At 52.0% G+C, this 19,932-nt stretch overlaps 1 protein-coding gene across 4 annotated transcripts; it reads left to right on the forward strand.

The window, feature by feature from the left end:
* The first annotated feature begins 153 nt into the window (after positions 1-153).
* On the forward strand, positions 154-19,904 carry SMARCC2 (SWI/SNF related, matrix associated, actin dependent regulator of chromatin subfamily c member 2). Of its 4 annotated transcripts, XM_065887790.1 has the most exons (30): positions 154-291; positions 2,364-2,483; positions 3,102-3,187; positions 3,640-3,721; positions 3,817-3,909; positions 4,504-4,573; positions 4,802-4,871; positions 5,573-5,648; positions 5,817-5,948; positions 6,054-6,169; positions 6,842-6,966; positions 7,957-8,016; positions 8,174-8,211; positions 8,480-8,610; positions 8,893-8,964; positions 10,713-10,826; positions 11,265-11,418; positions 12,100-12,192; positions 12,426-12,545; positions 12,637-12,699; positions 13,032-13,290; positions 13,529-13,690; positions 13,963-14,027; positions 14,219-14,354; positions 14,431-14,597; positions 14,996-15,130; positions 16,133-16,514; positions 16,841-16,924; positions 17,198-17,263; positions 17,820-17,896. In XM_065887790.1, exons 1-30 carry the CDS (start codon positions 181-183, stop codon positions 17,894-17,896), a joined length of 3,459 nt encoding a protein of 1,152 aa, XP_065743862.1. In that variant the 5' UTR covers positions 154-180. The 4 variants fall into 4 exon arrangements, with proteins under 4 accessions (XP_065743862.1, XP_065743861.1, XP_065743859.1 ...); XM_065887789.1 differs by lacking the exon at positions 17,198-17,263 and having other exon boundaries at positions 161-291; positions 17,820-19,904; XM_065887787.1 differs by having other exon boundaries at positions 181-291; positions 16,841-17,263.
* The last annotated feature ends 28 nt before the right edge of the window (positions 19,905-19,932 follow it).

Raw genomic sequence — 19,932 nt, forward strand, 5'->3', positions numbered from 1 at the left:
GCGCCCCGCGCTCCGCCGCCGCTGTGTGCGGCCAGCCGGCAGGGGGCGCTGCGCGGACCGGGGCCAGCCTAGGCGGCGGGAGGCGGCGGCCGCGGCGGCGGCGGGAGGCGGCGGGAGGCGGGCGGAGGAGGAGGCGGGAGCTGAGCGGGGCGGGCGGCGGCGGGGCCCGAGCCCGAGAAGATGGCGGTGCGGAAGAAGGACGGCGGCCCCAACGTGAAGTACTACGAGGCCGCGGACACCGTGACCCAGTTCGACAACGTGCGGCTCTGGCTCGGCAAGAACTACAAAAAGGTACGCGGGCAGGGCCGCGCGGGGCCCGGGGGCGGGACAAAGGGACCGAGGGCCCGCGGCCCCCCCGGATCCTGCCCACCCTCCCGCGGCCCGCGGCCCGCGGCCCCTCCCCCGCGGCGTCCTGAGCGGCCCCAGCGCGCCCTCCGCCGCCCCGCGCCCCTCCTCCAGCCTCTTTTACCGCCCCCCCCAGCCTCTGATTCCAGCCCCCGCCCCCACTGCTGCGCCCTCTGCCCCTTGTTTTTCTCCGCTGGCCCGGCGGGTCCCGGTGCCAGCTGCCCACCCTCCATAAGCCATCGCTTTGCGGGCTTTTCCGGGAGAGACGGCCGGGGGTGGACGGGGTGCCGAATGCACACCCCCCCCACACACACAGCGTGCCCGGCACGGTGCCCGCCAGAGCTCCCCACGGGGCCAGGTACCAGCGAGGCTGAGGCCTCCCCGGTGCTTTGTGTGTGTTCAGAGAGATGATGAAAGCGGGAGGGTAAACAGCTACAGAGCAGGCCGTGGACTGCTCATCAGCCTGAAAAAGGCCCCCACCCCGGGATCACCTGTCTATCGCTCGTCCCCCATCTCCGTACAAGGGGCAACAGAACCTCTTTGGGAGTCAGGGTATAGGAGTTCCTGGGCAGCTACCCCTTATAAAACCATTCCTCAGCTTCACATTGAAGTCACCTCACCACCTGGCCTTGCATTGCCTTGGGTTTGGGGTTCAGAGTCTAGGACACACTTTATGTCCGTAGTCCCCCATCCCGTAACAGGAGATATAAGGTAGTGAACAAAGGGTTCAAGCCTTACCTGTCTTTTCTACCAGACCTCTTCCTGGTGGTGTCTTTGTCTATAGGTCTGGTTGAAAGGAGCATCTCTACATAGGGCTTTTCTCTGGAGATGGTCTGCCTTTCTTCCTTCTCACTACCCCCAGTTAGGGGTTCTCTTTCTGACTTTCCTTCAGCTCCCCAGTTCTTCCTGCCCAGCTTTGCAGCCTGTCAGAAGTGTGATGGGTGGTTTAGGAGGACGCCCCCCTGATCCTGGTCATGAGCCTGGGAGGTCTCTCTGGGTGTCAGGATCTTGACAAACAGCTGCTGGGTCTGTGGCTTGTCTGTACCCCAGCGTGAGGCTCTGGTTCCCAGGCATCTACCTTTGACCTTTTGGAAGGGAGATCAGTCTAGGGGCTTAGTCTGTGGCCCTGGGGGGATTGACAGCCTGTGACCTGGTTCAGCTTTCAAGCTCTTAGCTCTCTGTCATTTGCCTTTTCTTTCAGGGATCTCTTTACACCTCGCACTGAAAGGTGCACTTTTCTCTGTGATCAGGGTTGAGGAAAAAGGGGTCAAAAGGTAAAGAGAAAGTTAGCCTCTTGGCACAGTTTTTAAATGAGAACAGAAGGCTAGGATGCTAGGTAGCATAATATGGAAATATTTAAGAAGGCCCAGGGTTGCTTGTCTCCGATACAGTTTCCTCAGAAAGGACAGAGGTTGTCTTGCTATTTCCCACCAGGCTGGGTAGTAGCTGGTCTTTTTTTTCCATCTAGCAAGGCCTCTGAAGACATTTGTGCCCAGTCCTAGCAGAAGCAGATGTACAAACTATTCTCTCAGTCCGTTTGCCCTACCTTACTTCCTTGCATCTTTTTTATTAGGCTGTATTATCGAGGGAATCTTGACCTTCCACAAAGTTACCCCAAGAAGTAGACTGTTGTCTCGCTTAGAGCCTTCAAGATGTTGCTTCTGTGGCCTGAACTCCGTGAATCTTCAGAATTTTACCACTCTCAGTGCTGTTGGCTAGAGATCAGGGTCCTGCAACTCCATTTTTAGGGTGTTGCTGAGGGAGAGTAGGAGACTGCCTTTACCTCCAACACCAAAGACTGGTAACCTAGGCTGGAGGCAGCAGAATTTCAGCTTCTTGGTGAGGGGCATCTAGGGCCTTCCTTCTGCCATTTTCTTTTTAGAGACTAGACACGTGGGGGAAGAAGACACTATTTCTTTCTGCCCCAGATGCTTCCAGAGCTCCTGGGGAAGAAATAAGGGAGATGGTGGATAATTGATCTGGGGTCTATTTTTCTTTCCTTTTCCCTGTTTCCCCAGTATATACAAGCTGAACCACCTACCAACAAGTCCCTGTCTAGCCTGGTTGTACAGTTGCTACAATTTCAGGAAGAAGTTTTTGGCAAACATGTCAGCAATGCACCGCTCACTAAACTGCCGGTGAGTGCAAAAAGCACGGGGGCAAAGCCTCCAAACCCGAGAGGGAGTTGTTTTTTGTGTGTTTTTGTAAATTTCGTAATTTTTGAGATTTGGGTTATTTCCTACCATCCCTTTCCCTGGTTGGGGTGTTACTGGCTTAGCAGAGTCCCCAGTTTACCATTCCCTTTGTCCTAGGAATATTCTGTGCAACAGGTTATCTCCCAGTGTCTAAGCTCAGTCATGAAACTCATGGCATGGTTAAAACATGAGATTTGGATTTGCACAAGCTTGTGTTCAAATCCTGGCTCTGCCACTTGGTGTCTCTGTGATCTTGGACAAGCCATTTATACCTTTTGAGTCTTGGTTTCTTCATCTCTCCATGGGATTAATACACCTACCTTGTAGGGTTTCTGTAATGGTTAACGAGGTAACCCAGTAAAGCATATGGCGGGGCTTTGTGAGTATTGGTTTCTTTCTCTCGTCTCTTTCAGGCCTCATGATAGAATGGCACAGGGGTTAAAGAATTCCAGCTTCAAGAGGGAGATCAATTCAGCATAGGATTTTGTGAAAGGATTGTTAAAGTCATAAGAAAATTTAGGATGTAACTCTCACATACTTCTTCCCTTCTCAATTTTGTAGATCAAATGTTTCCTAGATTTCAAAGCAGGAGGCTCCCTGTGCCACATACTTGCAGCTGCCTACAAATTCAAGAGTGACCAGGGATGGTGAGATGCCTTCTCTTCTCTCTGTGCTTCTTACATTTAGTTTAGAGGGAATCCCCCTTTATGATTCCCTGGGGTCTTTGTGGGGTGGGAGAGCATAGTCATTCTTGCAAGTCTCTTACTTTGCTAGGTCAGTAGGCCTGACCTGCTAGGTTGGCTGGGAGTCAGAGCCAAAATAGTCTCCAAGAATGAGTGAGTATGTGTATGTGCATCAGTGTGTGTATTGTAGAGGAAAAGGGATTCTTAGGTTGGCATCTCAAGCTTTTCTTTGTCCTTTTGCACTAAGTACAAAGTGATTCACAGAGTTATGATCAGTGAACCCCAGATCCCAGGTGATTTTGGCAAAGCTGAGGGCACGATTGCCTCCTAATTTCCCATGTTAAAAAAGTCACATACTCTGACCTCATCCCCAGACTTGAGCTATACCACTCACTAGATTATTGCCTCTTTACAAGGCGGCGTTACGATTTCCAGAATCCATCACGCATGGACCGCAACGTGGAAATGTTCATGACCATTGAGAAATCCTTGGTGCAGGTAATAGGAACCTCCTCCATCCATCTCCCTTCCCTTGGTGAGAATCCAAAACCCCTTCCCTGTAATCTCATCCCATTTATTTCTTCTCCCTACAGAATAATTGCCTGTCTCGACCTAACATTTTTCTGTGCCCAGAAATTGAACCCAAACTGCTAGGGAAATTAAAAGACATTATCAAGAGACATCAGGTGAGTGGGTGGGTCAGGAGAGGTTTTAGAAACTCCATGACTCTCTTTCTGAAGTTTTCCATACAAGCAGCCCTGAGGTAGCCCTACCTACTTGGAAAAGTATTAGAATTAAAGCCTTGAGACTCTCTTTCTCTGTTCCTCCCCTTTCCCAGTCTTGGCAGATTTGGATCACTGTTCCTAGAGAGTGCATGTGCCTGGGGGAAGAGCATCTACTTCCACTGAGCTAGAGATTGCCTGGTTTCAGATCAATGAAATCTTTGCTCTTTGGAACTCTATAATAACAAGCAGATGTTGTTGGGACATACAGGGACATAAAATCGACTGTATGTTTCCCATGTGTGACAGATTATCTACTCAGAGGATTATCTGCAATTTAAAATTCTTTGATTTGTCTCCATTATTTGCACAATCCCAGCTGTTTCTCTCTGCCACTTAGCTGATGTGTGCTTAGAGAATGCAAACCAACTTTGATACCATTCTGAGCAAAATATGATTAGGAAGGCAGATCTGTGGTTAAACCTTACTTTGGTTTATTTACATCCATGAGTAATTCGGAGGGGACCATACTTACCTGCTTCTCCTTGTGCCATCCAGGGAACGGTCACTGAGGATAAGAACAATGCCTCCCATGTTGTGTATCCTGTCCCAGGGAACCTGGAGGAAGGTGAGACCAGGGTTTTCTTGGTCACTGCAGTGGACAGCTTGGACTAGGAGGTGGAGGACTGCCCAGCAGCTCTGCAGTGCCTGGGCTCTTCTCTCCTTTCAGCCCTGAATCCTCTTACCACCTTTGTTCCTATTTCCAGATCCCCTGCTGCAATAGGAGTTGTGTACAGAGTTATTTTGTGTGTATCTCCCTTTAGCTTATGTTTCTCTCTGCTCTCTCTATCCCCAGAGGAATGGGTACGGCCAGTCATGAAGAGGGATAAGCAGGTTCTTCTGCACTGGGGCTACTATCCTGACAGGTGAGGATGGGTTCCTGGGGCAGGTTTAAGTACAGGAGCCAGACTGAGAAGCCTTAGAACATCTAGTAAAGCGAGAAGGCACTCTTCGAGGGTTATTTTTAGGTCTAACGTTAATTTGTTCTCCTCCCACCTATTACGTGAATCCTCTGTCTTGGGGGAAGTTTGGATTTATTGGACAAGGCCTAGTCTAAAAGGATTGGGGCTTTCTGTGTGAAATGGTTAGCGTAGTATAATTTTTGGTAAGTAAACATTAGAAATAATCTCAATATCTAACAGTGGGAAAATGTTTCAGCAAATTTAAATATCTAGTCAGTGGGCTATTTTGCAGTCTTTAAACTGATAGAGATAACACGTGATTTGTAGATAAATATTGCAAAAAGTAGGACGTACAATAACATCTAGCATCAATGCAATTATATAAAAACAAAATTGTACAGAAAAAGTTACTGGGGGAAAAAATATATACTGAGTGTCACAAGAACTTGTGTTAGAGTGATTCTTCTCTATTTTTGAAATATTTTGTAATCATTTTTATTACTTTATATTGAAAAGAATCCCAATATTAATTGGAAAAATAATCATACCAAAAAATAACCCAACAACCCATACTTTTTGTAAATGGGAAAAGTAAAAGGTTTGCACTTTATTTTTCCACAACTCTATCCCATTGATTGTGCTTTACGTTCAATTTCCCGCGGCAGTTACGACACGTGGATCCCAGCCAGTGAAATTGAAGCATCTGTGGAAGATGCTCCGACTCCTGAGAAACCTAGGAAGGTGAGCTTTTCTTGTCTGTGCCCCTCCCCCAAGAAGAATGCCAGGGCCAGACCACTCTTTGGAGGTGAAGCAGAGGCTCCTGTGCCCTTGGGCTCCTCTGTTAAGGATCCCCAGACAGAACTGGGGCTTCCAGGCCTCTCTCCAGGACAGTCTGCCTTTGTACTTCAGGTTCATGCAAAGTGGATCCTGGACACAGACACCTTCAATGAATGGATGAATGAGGAAGACTATGAAGTAAATGATGACAAAAACCCTGTCTCCCGCCGAAAGAAGATTTCAGCCAAGACACTGACAGATGAGGTGAAAGCTCTTCTTCTTTTCTCCTTGAGCCCTTAGCACAAGTCTCAGAACAGGTCTTTGCTAGAGATTGTTGGCTGACCTTTGCCCCAATTCTCCAACCTGCAGGTGAACAGCCCAGATTCGGATCGACGGGACAAGAAGGGGGGGAACTATAAGAAGAGGAAGCGCTCCCCATCCCCTTCACCGACCCCAGAAGCTAAGAAGAAGAATGCTAAGAAAGGGTAGGCCAGCCCCTAACCCGCCCCCGCCTTTACTGCTCTGTCCACACCATGGTGAAGGAAGGAAGGACAAATTGCCTCCCGTAACCACTGGGCCCTGACCTGGCTGAGCCTGAGAGGGAGGATGAGGAGGTCTTCAGCTGTCCAGTGGATACTTCTGATCCCGGCCACTAGTAAACTCACAGAGAGCTTAATCTCCAAATGAAAGGCCTTTGCCTCTTCCCATTACTCTATAGTGATGGGTTTCTCTTTGCTCAGCTCTGCCCTCAGGATTCTCTCTCCCTTTTCTATTTCCTTCCAGTTTTATTGAGGTGTAGTTGACATACAGCCCTATATAAGTTTAAGGAATACAGTATCATGATCTGGTTTACATACATCATGAAGTGATTATCATAATACATTTGGTGAACATCTACCGTCTCACGTAGATAATAAATTAAAGAAATAGAAAAATAAATAAGTAAAAACATTTTTTTTTCTTGTGCTGAGAACTCCCAGGATTTCCTGTCTTAACAACTTTCATGTGTACCATACGGCAATGTTAATTATATTTATCATGTTGTACCTCACCGTCTCTTTGGGAGTCTTTCTTGCTTCCCTTCCATTGGACCTCACCTTCCAGGGATTCCTTGTCCAGGGGTGACTAGATTCTCTTTCACTCTCTTTCCTTCCCAGTCCCTCAACACCTTACACCAAGTCAAAGCGTGGCCACAGAGAAGAGGAGCAAGAAGACCTGACAAAGGACATGGATGAGCCCTCACCGGTCCCCAATGTGGAAGAGGTGACATTGCCCAAGACAGGTATGGGCCAGACCAAGCTCCTGGGCCCCCGCTCCCTGTCCAGCTCTTCCTGTGTCAAACCCCCTGGGTGGGCTGACTTCCCAGGCCCAGCTCCAGGTGTAGAGGATCTTTCCCTTCAGCTTAGCTGGTTACTGAAACCATTTTCATCACCACAGACAAGCCTTGAACTTCATATCCGTATCTGAGTTGTGGACTGTGCTCTGTCTCCAAACTCTTTTTTATTACACACCGTCAGTAAAATATATTTGAGCACAAATTATACACGTGTACTATTTACCGCTACTTTAGGAGCGTTATGAAACACATACATTGTCTAAAAATGGGCAAATGTAGAGGATAAGATTAAAAAATATAAAGAGAGGTTCTGATATTCTTTGCCTGTATTTCAGTGGACCCTCTTTTGCGTCCCCATTTTGGAGACCATTGCTCCGCAGTACTGGTTTACAGTCTGTATTCCACAGACATCCAGGAGTGGGTTTCCGGAGTAGGATAGGGGAGGCCACTGAGAGAGAGGAGTTCCGGCTTCCACCCCCTCATCAATCAGAGCAGCTCTCCTCTCTATTTGTGTTTTCTCCTGAGCTGCTGGGTATGAATTCAGTGGAGGAAAATGTCCTCTGCTTTCAAAAACGTTTAAGATCCAACTACTCCTCTACAGAGTGGTTTGGTCAGACTCTGTCTCAGTCCATGAAGAACTTACAGACACATGAATGGAGATAAGGGCCAATCAAAGACAAGAATGATTGATGAGTGTTCATAGAGTAGAAGATGCTTCTCTATAAGAAAAATGTTGAGTTAAATGAATTTTTGGTTGGGGAAGGGGAGAAAGTTTCAAGCCACAGAATGACTGTGACTGGAGGAAGTTGCTACGTTTTGTGATCAGATGGGGCAAGCTTTTGGAGAAAGTGAGCTCTCTGGAACTGTTAGCATTGGAGAGGCGAGGGCTTGATTTAGGCAGAACCTGTCTGTAAAAATGACTCTCTCCCCTGGCAGTCAATACTAAGAAGGACTCAGAGTCAGCCCCAGTCAAAGGAGGCACCATGACTGACCTGGGTAAGATGGGGAGCTTGGGGCAGGGTGGTCAACGCCTAAAGGAGGGGAGGGGAGGCTGCCACCTGCCCCTAGCCTGCCAGGGCCTTTCCGAAAGCACACTAGTTTTGCGGCCCCTGAGGAGGCTCCAGCCTGCTATCTTGCTGTCTCTCTCTTTCAGATGAACAAGAGGATGAAAGCATGGAGACCACGGGCAAGGTGGAGCCAGTTTAGAGAGGCCCTACCTCTCTATGTGATTCTGACTTGTGATTATAAAGTTCCTTCTACCCAGAACCTTCCACTGCCCAGACTTCTCCCACCCGATTTCTAGCTGTTGGTCAAAACTCTGACGCTTTGAGTCCCGGGGCCCAGAACTGTTCGTTCCCATCCCGTCTTTAGTGCCCACATTCCTGGGGGTGTAGGAGAAGCAGGGGTTGCTAGGGGCAAGATGGGAATGCTGAGAGTCCAGCAGCCTCCATGCTCGCAGGATGAGGATGAGAACAGCACGGGGAACAAGGGGGAGCAGACCAAGAATCCGGACCTGCATGAGGACAACGTGACCGAGCAGACGCATCACATCATCATCCCAAGCTATGCTGCGTGGTTTGACTATAACAGGTATCGGCTCCACCGTCTCACTAAATCCTCATTTTCCTGCTCCACGGATCAACATGACGTTCCTCCTCCTGCCTCCAAATGAGTTGCCTCTTCCTCAGCCAGGGAGACCGGGGTACAGCTCAGTTTTAGGGAAGCTCCTGGTCTCAGAGTCTTCCAGCCCTGGCGGAGAGTTCTCCCCAAGCGTCTCATTCCTTCCCGCTGCCCCATCTTCCAGGCTTTTCCTCCCTTTGGGGTCTCATCTCTCCTCTAGAGCCTCCGAATGCACCCTTTCTTGTCTTGCAGTGTTCATGCCATAGAGCGGAGGGCTCTCCCTGAGTTCTTCAACGGCAAGAACAAGTCCAAGACTCCAGAAATGTAAGGAAATCGCAGCTCCTGATGCTCTCCCTCCTGTGTCCCCATTTGTTCCTCCCAATCCAGCGTGGCAGACATTTCTTGAGCTCCTTCCATGAGCCAGGCACTGTGCTAGGCTTACAGAGACATGGTCTCTGCCCACAGGCAGCCTCAGCCCAGCACTGCGACCACTGCTCTCTGGGATTTGCCTGGGGGCCATATTAAGCATATGCCTCTTCTGCTCAAAACAAGTATCTGCTCCGGTGCCTGCAGAGCCTCTCCATCCATAATTACTCATGCTGTCTAAAATGCTCATATCTCTAGCATAAGTAGTAGCTTTGACTAAAATATAACTGACTGCTATTGGTCCCTTAGAGTAGGTTTTGATAGGAAAAAATGGGAAGAGGAACTATTAAGACCCAAGTCTGTGAACTTAAGGGATGGAGAGATGTGTTTTGTAAAGTCTGGGCTTGGGGCTCAGAAGTCTTCATCTCCTTCAAGGCTCCTCCTGCCGGGCCAAATCTGCCTGGCTTCAGTTTGGTGTTTTCCATGGTTAGGGATGCTCCAGGATATACATGGTGAGGCAGGTGGGACTTAGTGCTGAGCCCAGGCCCCCTGAGGACTGAACCAGCTGGCTTCCCAGCTGCTCCTCGGCTTCCCCACTCCCTGCTCCGGGGCCACCTTCCCTTCCACCATGTTTCTTTCCCTGAAGCCTGGTATGGTTCGCTCCTCCTCCTCTTCCTGGGGAAAACAGTGTGTGAAAAAGCCTTACTCTCTCCAGAGGAAGTAGTGACAGATGACAGGAGTGCAACTTGATCTGCAGGCAGAGTTGGAACTAGAACTGTTCTACACTTTGCACTGTTGGTGTAAAATAGTAAATGATAATTGCCTACATGTTTTGAGAGCTTACTATCTCCCAGGCGTTATCCTAAGTGTCCTACGTACCTTGACTAATTTAATATTCATGTCAGCTTTAGAAGTAGGTCCTGTTATCTTCAGTTTAGTGATAAGGAAACTGAGGTGTAGAGGTGTTAAGTCACTTGCTTAAGGTCACACAGCTCATGAGTAGTAAAGCTGGGATCTGAGTCCTTTAGTCTGGTTCATGTTCTCACATTTTACACTATACCACACAATAGCTACCGTTTGGGGGGCTAGTACAGTGTGCCCGGCACTGTTCTAAACCTCTGCAGACCTTTCTAATTCTCAATAGACACTTCATTTTACAGATGAGGAAACTGAGGTTCAGAAAGTTTAAGGCCATCGCAATAGAACTAGGATTTGAACTTAGACCTTTCCACCTTTGAAACACGTTTTGTCAATACCATGCCATGCTGAGTAGGTGGAGGCACCGATCATGACTTCCCTTTAACATCTGCCTTTGGAATTAAGGGCACTTTCTCTTACCTCTTGATTCCTTTTCAAAAGTTGGATTGAGGGAGTTCCCTGGTGACCTAGTGGTTAGGATTCCAGGCTTTCATTGTGGTGGCCTGGGTTCAATCCCTGGTCAGAGAACTGAGATCCTGCAAGACGAGTGGCACAGCCAAAAAACGTTGGATGAAACATCCCCAAGTACAGCTAAGGAGATAACTCATTTAACTAAAAACCCCATCAAAGGTTTGAACCCCTCGTGTCTAGCACACAGTGACCCGCAGTGTGTACTGAGTCAGCTGCGGTGTTCTTCTCTGTCTCTGTCACACAGGAGGAGTCCTTAGCTCTCTTACCATTTTACCTACCCTTCAGCCCTCTCATCGTTCATCTCTCTCTTTTCTCAGCTACCTGGCCTATCGAAACTTCATGATCGACACTTACCGGCTGAACCCCCAAGAGTATCTCACGTCCACTGCCTGCCGCAGGAACCTGGCGGGTGATGTCTGTGCCATCATGAGGTGGGTCTGCAGCTGAGGGGCAGCGGGTACCTGAGGATGAATGCCCACAGATGTCTCTTGGCTGATGTAGAGAGGCCGGCAAGGAGCATAGGGGACGAGCAGGAAAGAACATCTCTAGAGAAAGGCGAAGTTCAGGTTCGGGTACGGGTGACTTAGGGAATGGCAGGGGCGCTCTCAGAAGTGTGAAGGAATGGAGGAGGGGCGCGTCCGTAGTGAAGGAGCCTACCCAGCGAGATAATGCAAGGGGAGATGTTTAGTAGCTGGGTGGGTATGGAGAGAGGCCCCCGCTGTGGATGTGGACGTGGGTGTCACTGGCATATAGATGCTGGGAGGAGGCGGTATTTCCCAGGGAGTGGGAGGAGTGGAGAAGAGGGTGCCCCAGCTCCACCCCAGCCCTCCTCCTCGTGTGTGACCGTGTCTCTGCCTCTCTCCTCACAGAGTCCATGCCTTCCTAGAACAGTGGGGTCTTATTAACTACCAGGTGGATGCTGAGAGTCGACCAACACCAATGGGGCCTCCGCCCACCTCGCACTTCCACGTCTTGGCTGACACACCGTCTGGGCTGGTGCCTCTGCAGCCCAAGACCCCGCAGGTAGGGCGAGGGGCTGTGGGGACAGGGTGGGATTGGGCAAAATGGGGCTTCTTCGCACTTTTCTTTTTCTGGTTTTTTAGGGTAATGGTTCAGGAGTGTTTTGAGGCTTCTTCCTTTCCCAGGGGATGCAAAGGGCCACAGGAATCAGCCCCATGTATTTAGCACCCTCTCTCAGCCTTTGTGCCCAAGACTGTGAGGACTTGCTGAGGCAGAAGAGATGCTTCTTGTCCTTGGGGAGCAGACAGGCTAATTAGGGGACGGAGCGGATAGAGAAAAATGGCTTAAAATTAAGTTGCATGAAATTTTTAAACTTTGTCACGTTTCCAACATTTTTTCATTTTTGCTTCATAATTTTTGTCACTTCCATTTTTTTTCCACTTCCATTTCATACATCACAAAAATTAAGAAGAGAAAAGTTACGTGGCTTGCCCAGGGTCACACATGTAGGGTTAGAGCCTACTTGTTCAGCTCCTGAATTCTAAGAGAACCTGTAAAGATCCATGTGAATACAAATGGATATCATGCCAACTACAGATCTAAATAATCACTAAGGGAGTACGGAACAGTGGCATGAGTGCCCCCCAAGCTTGCGAGCTGCCCGGCATTTGCTCTTGAGGCCTCCAGGGCCTCGGCCTGGTCTTTTCCTGCCCAGCCTCCATGACGCCAAGCTCTGTCCCCCAGGGCCGCCAGGTTGATGCTGATACCAAGGCTGGGCGAAAGGGCAAAGAGCTGGATGACTTGGTGCCAGAGACGGCTAAGGGCAAGCCAGAGCTGGTAGGTGGGGTGTAGACCCCGCTGGGCTTCTTATTTGCCCCTTTATTGGGGGGCCCCTGCCCGGGAAGAAGAGCCATGAGAGCAGAGGAGCTACAGCAGTGAGGGAGGAAGTCCCGCCCAGGGGTGTCCCTGGCTGTGGGAAGGAAGCTCCTTCTGTCTGTCCTGTCTCTCTGTCTGCCCCTGGCTCCTGGCAGTCACTCGGACTCACCTCTTTCTTTCCCCTCCACAAATAGCAGACCTCTGCTTCCCAGCAAATGCTCAGCTTCCCTGATAAAGGCAAGGAGAAACCGACAGACATGCAGAACTTTGGGCTGCGCACGGACATGTACACAAAGAAGAACGTCCCCTCCAAGGTACGGAGGTGGGGGCTGCCTGGGCGTGGTGCACCTTTGCTCCTTGAGGCTGCGGGCTCCTCCCTCTGACCCACCTGTGTTTCCCCTGCAGAGCAAAGCTGCGGCCAGTGCCACTCGAGAGTGGACAGAACAGGAGACCCTGCTACTCCTGGAGGTAAGTAGGACAAGGGAAGGGGAGCCCTATGAAAACGGAAGTGGCCAGGGGGCCGGCTGCACTCGTGAGCGGGGAGAGCATGATCTTGCCCCAGTCTCTCTCCTTCCTGGTGCCCATCGCACCTGCCCCGAGGACCAGCTCCAGGCCAGGGACTGGGACCATTTCGTCAACCCCTTGTCCTTTCTTAGTGCTACTTGCAGATCCCCCTTGGACCCAGCAGAGTACACAAATACCACAACCCAGAGAGCTTTGAAGCAGCTCCGTTTAGTGGGATGGGGGTGTTGACCTTCAAGGAAAGTGGCTAAGTGAGGTTGTGTCTCCACCACCACCAGGCACTGGAAATGTACAAAGATGACTGGAACAAAGTATCAGAGCACGTGGGAAGCCGCACACAGGACGAATGCATCTTGCATTTTCTTCGGCTTCCCATTGAAGACCCGTACCTGGAGGACTCAGAGGCCTCCCTGGGCCCCCTGGCCTACCAACCCATCCCCTTCAGCCAGTCCGGCAACCCTGTGATGAGCACCGTTGCCTTCCTGGCCTCTGTCGTCGACCCTCGAGTGGCCTCCGCTGCTGCGAAGTCAGCCCTAGGTAATGCGGAGGGGTCCTGGCCCTCTCGGTTTGCGTTTGAAGGGCTGGGTACTCAGGCCGTGAAACCCCCTCAAGTTTGGCTGCCTTCCTGGCCTTGTCTGCTGCTGGCATCGGCCCAGGCACCTGTCCAGCTCCATGAAGGTGTAGATGAAGAGCCGGGCTTGTGAGGAAGCTCTCACAGGGAGAGCCAGAACTGCCTACCGCCCGCTCCCAGCCTCACCCTCTCTGGGTCTTACAGAAGAGTTCTCCAAAATGAAGGAAGAGGTACCCACAGCTTTGGTGGAGGCCCACGTTCGGAAAGTGGAAGAAGCAGCCAAAGTGACAGGCAAAGCAGACCCAGCCTTTGGTCTGGAAAGCAGTGGCATTGCAGGAACCACCTCTGATGAGCCTGAGCGGATTGGTAAGCCCTGGCATGTCTCCGGACTCCTCCCTTTTTACCGAGAGCCTGAGCCACCTGGCCTCCCCACACCATCCCTGCGTCCAGTTGGCCTAAGAGCACAAGACGAATGGGGAGAATTGGTGGGGCTTTTGTTTTTCCCAGGGCTTTACCTTAGGTACCGTGGCTCCCCACTGGTCCTCCCAGTAAGATCTTGGCTAGGAGAAGGGGCTGTTGGAAGAGCGTTGTAGACAGACTGTGTCAGACATTTCCCGTTTCCTCTCCCCCGGGCCCAGAGGAGAGCGGGACTGACGAGGCGCGGGCGGAGGGCCAGGCCACAGAGGAGAAGAAGGAGCCCAAGGTATAGCGGGACCCACACAGGCTGGGAGGGCAGAGGGGACAGGCGTGGACCGCGGTGGGGGGAGCCGGCTCCGTTCAGCTCAGGCAGGCTGGGCTGGACCTCCCAAGTAAGAGGCGTAAACTCAGTTCCTGGTCTGGGCCCTCTGTGTGCGAACCAGCGCCCTGATGCTCCCCCCTTTCCTGGGACTCCAGGAACCACGAGAAGGAGTTGGGGCTATAGAGGAAGAAGCAAAGGAGAAGACCAGCGAGGCGCCCAAGAAGGATGACGAGAAAGGGAAAGACGGCGACAGCGAGAAGGAGTCAGAGAAGAGTGACGGGGACCCGATAGGTGAGCCTCGAGCATGGTGGTTGGGGTCCAGGAAGGAAGCGAGGCTGTAGGGCTTAAGACCCTTTTCCTGGCCCAGTTGATCCTGAGAAGGAGAAGGAGCCCAAGGAAGGGCAGGAGGAAGTGCTGAAGGAAGTGGTGGAGTCGGAGGGGGAAAGGAAGACGAAGGTGGAGCGTGACATCGGCGAGGGCAACCTCTCCACCGCTGCGGCCGCTGCCCTGGCTGCCGCTGCCGTGAAGGCCAAGGTGAGGACCAGAGACCCAGGGGAGGAGGTGCCCCTTCCCTCATCTCACATCACCTGGAAGAAATCTTTTCTTGTCATCCTTAAACGACGCTGGCCTGTTTCCTTTCCCTTTTGATCGTGAGAGGGAGACTTGGTCATCTCTTCTCTAAGCTTTTTTAAGCCTTTACCACTGGGCCTGTTTTCACCCTCTAATTACTTGACCTTGTCTTATCCTTTGCCACTCTCTTTCTCTCTTCATGTTCTTTTAAAAATATCGGTCAAGCCTGTGCTGCTTTCTGGGTTGTGACCACAACAAGTTCTTTCTTGAAACCTGGCAGCCTCCATGCTACCCTTCTCGGTCCCGGAATGTCTTCAGCTGGGTCCTCCCACTGACGGGCCGCCCCACCCCTCCTTCCTTAGCACTTGGCTGCCGTTGAGGAGAGGAAGATCAAATCTCTGGTGGCCCTGCTGGTGGAGACCCAGATGAAAAAGTTGGAAATCAAACTCCGGCACTTTGAAGAGCTAGAGACGATCATGGACCGGGAGCGAGAAGCAGTGAGTTGTGTCCCCTGGGTGTTGGTGGGGTCCCACCTTGACACTGGGCTGGGCCCCAGTTTAGGATGGAGGGAGCAGCAGTGCAGAGAGCCTGAGGCCAACAGGGCGACACAGCAGAGCGGGCTAGCCCAGGCCGGAGCCGGAGTCAGCCCAGGCAGCTGAGGATACACAATCCACAGGTGCATCCTGGAGACCGAGGTCCCACAGAACGTCAGCTCCAGGGTCACGTTCTGGTCGGTTCTTCGATTGCTGCATCTCCAGGTCCTTGAAGGGTGGTTGGCCCATAGTAGACTCTCAATAGAGATTTGTTGAGTGATTGAACAGGTTTAAGGCATGATGAGAGGGTAAGGGCTTCAGATCCAGGAGGTGAACTTGGAAAGGGAATGGGATGGACAAGGTGTTGAATCATTTTGATTTTGAGAAGATATAAAAGAACTAGAAGACAGGGACTCTGACCCTGATCTCCCCAATTGAAGATATCAAACATACAATGTGGAGACATCAAAACCAGTTAATGCTTCAGGTATCTGACAAATGCAAATTAAGAGGTCTCCAATTAAGTATAGAAGTCCTGAGAGAGAACGAAATAAAGGCTGAAGCTCAGAGGCTAGGGAGTTGATCTGGGATGGCTTCCTAAGAGTGGTGAGTTTTTCCCCAGTTTTGAAGGAAGAAAAGAACATGATTTGACAAGAGGAACTGGAGGGGTTTTCCAGATTAAAGTAATGACAGATTCAGAGCTTTGGAGCTGAAATGAGCAAGGGCTGCCACCAGATTAAGTCCACTGCAGTGAGAAGCCAGCGGCAGCCAGAAGACCTGGTGGGGGGAATTGGAGAGGGGAGGGCGGGGGCGGGGGCACGGAGGAAGCCAAGCACAAGGGTGAGATTTGGCGTGGGGAACTGGCAGAACGAGAGTCTGGGTTTGTCAGAAGACAAAGCAGGGGACAAGGCGTTCTCCTCTGGGGTCTCCTGAACCCGAGTAACCGTTTTTCGTTGGCCCTGGCAGCTGGAGTATCAGAGGCAGCAGCTCCTGGCCGACAGACAAGCCTTCCACATGGAGCAGCTGAAGTACGCGGAGATGAGGGCCCGGCAGCAGCACTTCCAGCAAATGCACCAACAGCAGCAGCCGCCCCCGCAAGCCCTGCCCCCGGGCTCCCAGCCTGTCCCACCTGCGGGCGCTGCTGGGCCACCCGCTGTCCACGGCCTGGCTCTGGCTCCAGCCTCCATGGCCCCTGCCTCTGCGGGCAGTGGGGCCCCTCCCGGAAGCTTGGGCCCCTCTGAACAGATTGGGCAGGCAGGGTCAACTGCAGTGCCACAGCAGCAGCAAGCAGCTGGAGCCCCCCAGCCTGGGGCAGTCCCACCAGGGGTACCCCCCCCTGGACCCCACGGTGAGTGATGGATTCTGAAGCTCTGGCTGACTGGAGGGATCCAGGTGACCGTTCCAGTTCCCCTCAGAGGGGATATGGGATAGGACTGGAGATGAGGCTCAGCCTCGATTTCTATAGATTGACCTTGGTTATATCCCTAAGCCAGCAGGGATCCCTCCCCAGTCCCAGACTTTGGGAATTTTGTTCCAAGGCTTTACCGCTTATTCTAGTATCAGGAAAAAGGAAGGTGGCACCTAGGAGTGACGAGGTTATCCTCGCTGTGAAAGTGAGTTGGCAAGTGAGATTGTATGCTTCTAATCTTCTCGATCTCTCCTTTTCATTCCCAGGCCCCTCACCGTTCCCCAACCAACAAACTCCTCCCTCAATGATGCCAGGGGCAGTGCCAGGCAGCGGGCACCCAGGCGTGGCGGGTAATGCTCCTTTGGGTTTGCCTTTTGGCATGCCGCCTCCCCCCCCTGCTCCATCCATCATCCCATTTGGTAGCCTAGCCGACTCCATCAGTATTAACCTCCCCCCTCCTCCTAACCTGCATGGGCATCACCACCATCTCCCGTTCGCCCCGGCCACTCTCCCCCCCCCTAACCTGCCTGTGTCCATGGCGAACCCTCTACATCCTAACCTGCCGGCGACCACCACCATGCCATCTTCTTTGCCTCTTGGGCCGGGGCTCGGATCCGCCGCAGCCCAGAGCCCTGCCATTGTGGCAGCTGTTCAGGGCAACCTCCTGCCCAGTGCCAGCCCACTGCCAGGTGAGAAGGGTCCTGGAGGGGAGAAGGGTGAGGGAGAGGGGTCCACGTGGAGGGCTGGAGGGCAGGGGGGGTGGGCTCAGGTACTAGAGCTTCCACGACCCCTTTTTGAACGCTCTGGTAAAATTAGAACACAGGAGGGAAGGGCCTCTCTGGCTGTCCTCCACCATTCCCCAGCCTGGCAGCTGCCACCCCTGGGATGACGCTGGGGCCTTTCACTGGTGGGTCATGGAGGAGTCCTGTGGCACAGAGCATCTCCGTTGTAAACTGGAAAAACAGCTACTTGTCTGCATGATGATTGGCGTTCCCTTTGCTTGTTCCCGTCACGTTCAAGTGCCCCATGTAGAGAGTTCCCTTGGGGGCAGAAGGATGATTTGGGGTATCCCAGTTTTCCCAGCGTATGGTGGGAAAGGGTGTCGGGGAAAGGAAGTTGTACACCGTGGGGTACTCTTTCATCTCCTGTCCATTGCATGCCATGCCCGGTTGTTTGTCTGGTGGCCTGGGTCTGGAGCCCTCTCTCCTGCTCACCCCAGCTGATGCAGCTCCCTTCTCTCCACAGACCCAGGCACCCCCCTGCCTCCAGACCCCACGGCCCCGAGTCCAGGCACAGTCACTCCTGTGCCGCCCACACAGTGAGGAGCCAGCCAGACATCTCTCTCCCTCACCCCCCATGGATATCAAGGTTCCAGGAACAGCCCTCTCCCCACCACTGGGACCCTTCCCCAGCCTGGAGAGTTCATCACTACGTAAGGAAAGCTCCTCCTGCCCCTCCAAAGCCCCCACCATGCCTGTCAGAGGCATGCACTTTTATATTGGATTATTCAAGGACTTCTGTTGAAAAGATGTTTCTAATGTCTGGGAGAGAAGATAGGATGGGGATGCTGCCCTCAAAGGAAGGGCTGGGGGAAGTGTTTATACAAGGTTCTAATTAACCACTTCTAAGGGTACATCCCCTCAAAACTATTGCATTTTTTATGGATTGAAAAAAAGTGAAGCTCTTTAAAAGGAAGTAGAGATTTAAAAAAAGCCACATTGGAGCTCCCTCCACCCAGTGGAAAAAAATCCAACTTTTACATATTTTGAGGAGGGAGGTGAGTTTTAGGAAAGGGGAATTTAGGTTCTGGGGAGAGCTCTGGGGATAGAACAGGGTACAGATAACCTGTCTCCTCCGGCCTCTCGTTAGTGACTGAGGCAGCTCCTGAACCCCCTTGGCCACCCCACCCCCAGTTTATTCCCACTAATCTCTCCTGCTGCTTCCTCGGTGTTGCTGTTTTAGGCCACCCCAGCTCAGCCAATGGCCCCTTTCCCTCTGAATGTCAGCTTTGTGTTTTAAAGTCTCCTGCGTAGTTGATGTCAGCGTATGTGTATTTGGTGGGGACACATTTTGGGGGTTCCTGTGGCAGGCAGCAGAGGAAGAAAGGGCACTCGGGGCTATGCTGCCTCCTGCCTGGGCTCTGTCAGCGAGCGGGCTCCCAGAAGATGTGGAGAGGGGCTCTAAGAGGATGGGAAGTCCTAAAAACGTGAAATTGTCAAAAGCACTTAAGCACCTCCTTCTTAGGGCTGGGTGGGTCACCCCGCTCACCTCTTCCCTCTCCCACCAAGACCATCAGAGCCGTGGCTGGCAGTAGCTAGGGATTCCTTGGGATTTGGGGCAGCAGCCGGGGAAGGGGTGCCCGACCTAGGGTAGGGCCGAGCCCCTGCTCGCAGCTCATGGCTCAGTTCTGCTCCCCGGATCCCAGTGCCCCCAGTACCAGCTCCCCGCTCTTCGTCCTTGGTGTGAAGGCAAAAGTGACTCCAGGCTCTCCACCGGTTCTTCCTGGTTCCTCCCACCAGGCCTTGTGTTCCTCGTGTCCCCATATTTCTCTTCCTCTGCGTCTTGGCACCTTTCTTCTGTTCAAAAGTTTTCTGTAAATTTTCTCTTTTTTCTTTCTTCTTCTTTTTCTTTTCTCCTTTTTTTTTTTTTTTTTTATAAATTAATTTGCTTTCAGTTCCATCTGTGGATGCCTTCTGTGTTCTCTTACCTGTGGCTGTTAGGTGGGGCGGGAGTGGGGGGGTGGGGGTGGGGAATCAGGCTGTGGGCAGCACTCCTGGGAGTCTTTCCCAGTGGCGCTCGGCGGGGCTGCAGAGGCACTGGGCCTCTCTCCCAAACAGGCCAAGGGCAGCACAGCTGTCCAGACTGTATGACTGGTGCAGGGACTGGGCAGAGGCTCTCTCTCACCTGCCCTCAAAATAGCCATTTAAGACTTGGAAGGACATCCTCACATCCCAGAGATTTTGTCTATTTATCCTTTCAGAAGTGGTGGCTTCATATCTTCCCTTATTAGGCGGGGAGAAGGCAGGCATCTCAGCTACTTGTTACTGTTGGCCCCTAGCCTTGCTGAAGTGAGAGACAGGCTCAGGCAGTGCTAATATGGCCTGGCTTTCGTGCCAATAAACACTCCCCGGGCTCCCCGACAAAAGGCCTTCAGTGCTGGGGAGGGCTAGGAGAGGACTCAGCGCCATATGGGATGGCACAAGGGTGGCCAGCGTTGCTGTTACAGGGATTTATGGCTTTCCTAATCCCCAAGGGGTAGCCATTGTAGCATCAATAACTAAGGCCAGCATTTCTTAAATCAAGCAAAGATGGTTCCTAGAGGCCCTTTGCCGGCTGGCTTTCCCCAGCCTCTGGTCCA

Source organism: Phocoena phocoena, chromosome 11 (genome assembly GCF_963924675.1).
Source record: "Phocoena phocoena chromosome 11, mPhoPho1.1, whole genome shotgun sequence".
Classification (NCBI taxonomy): domain Eukaryota; kingdom Metazoa; phylum Chordata; class Mammalia; order Artiodactyla; family Phocoenidae; genus Phocoena; species Phocoena phocoena.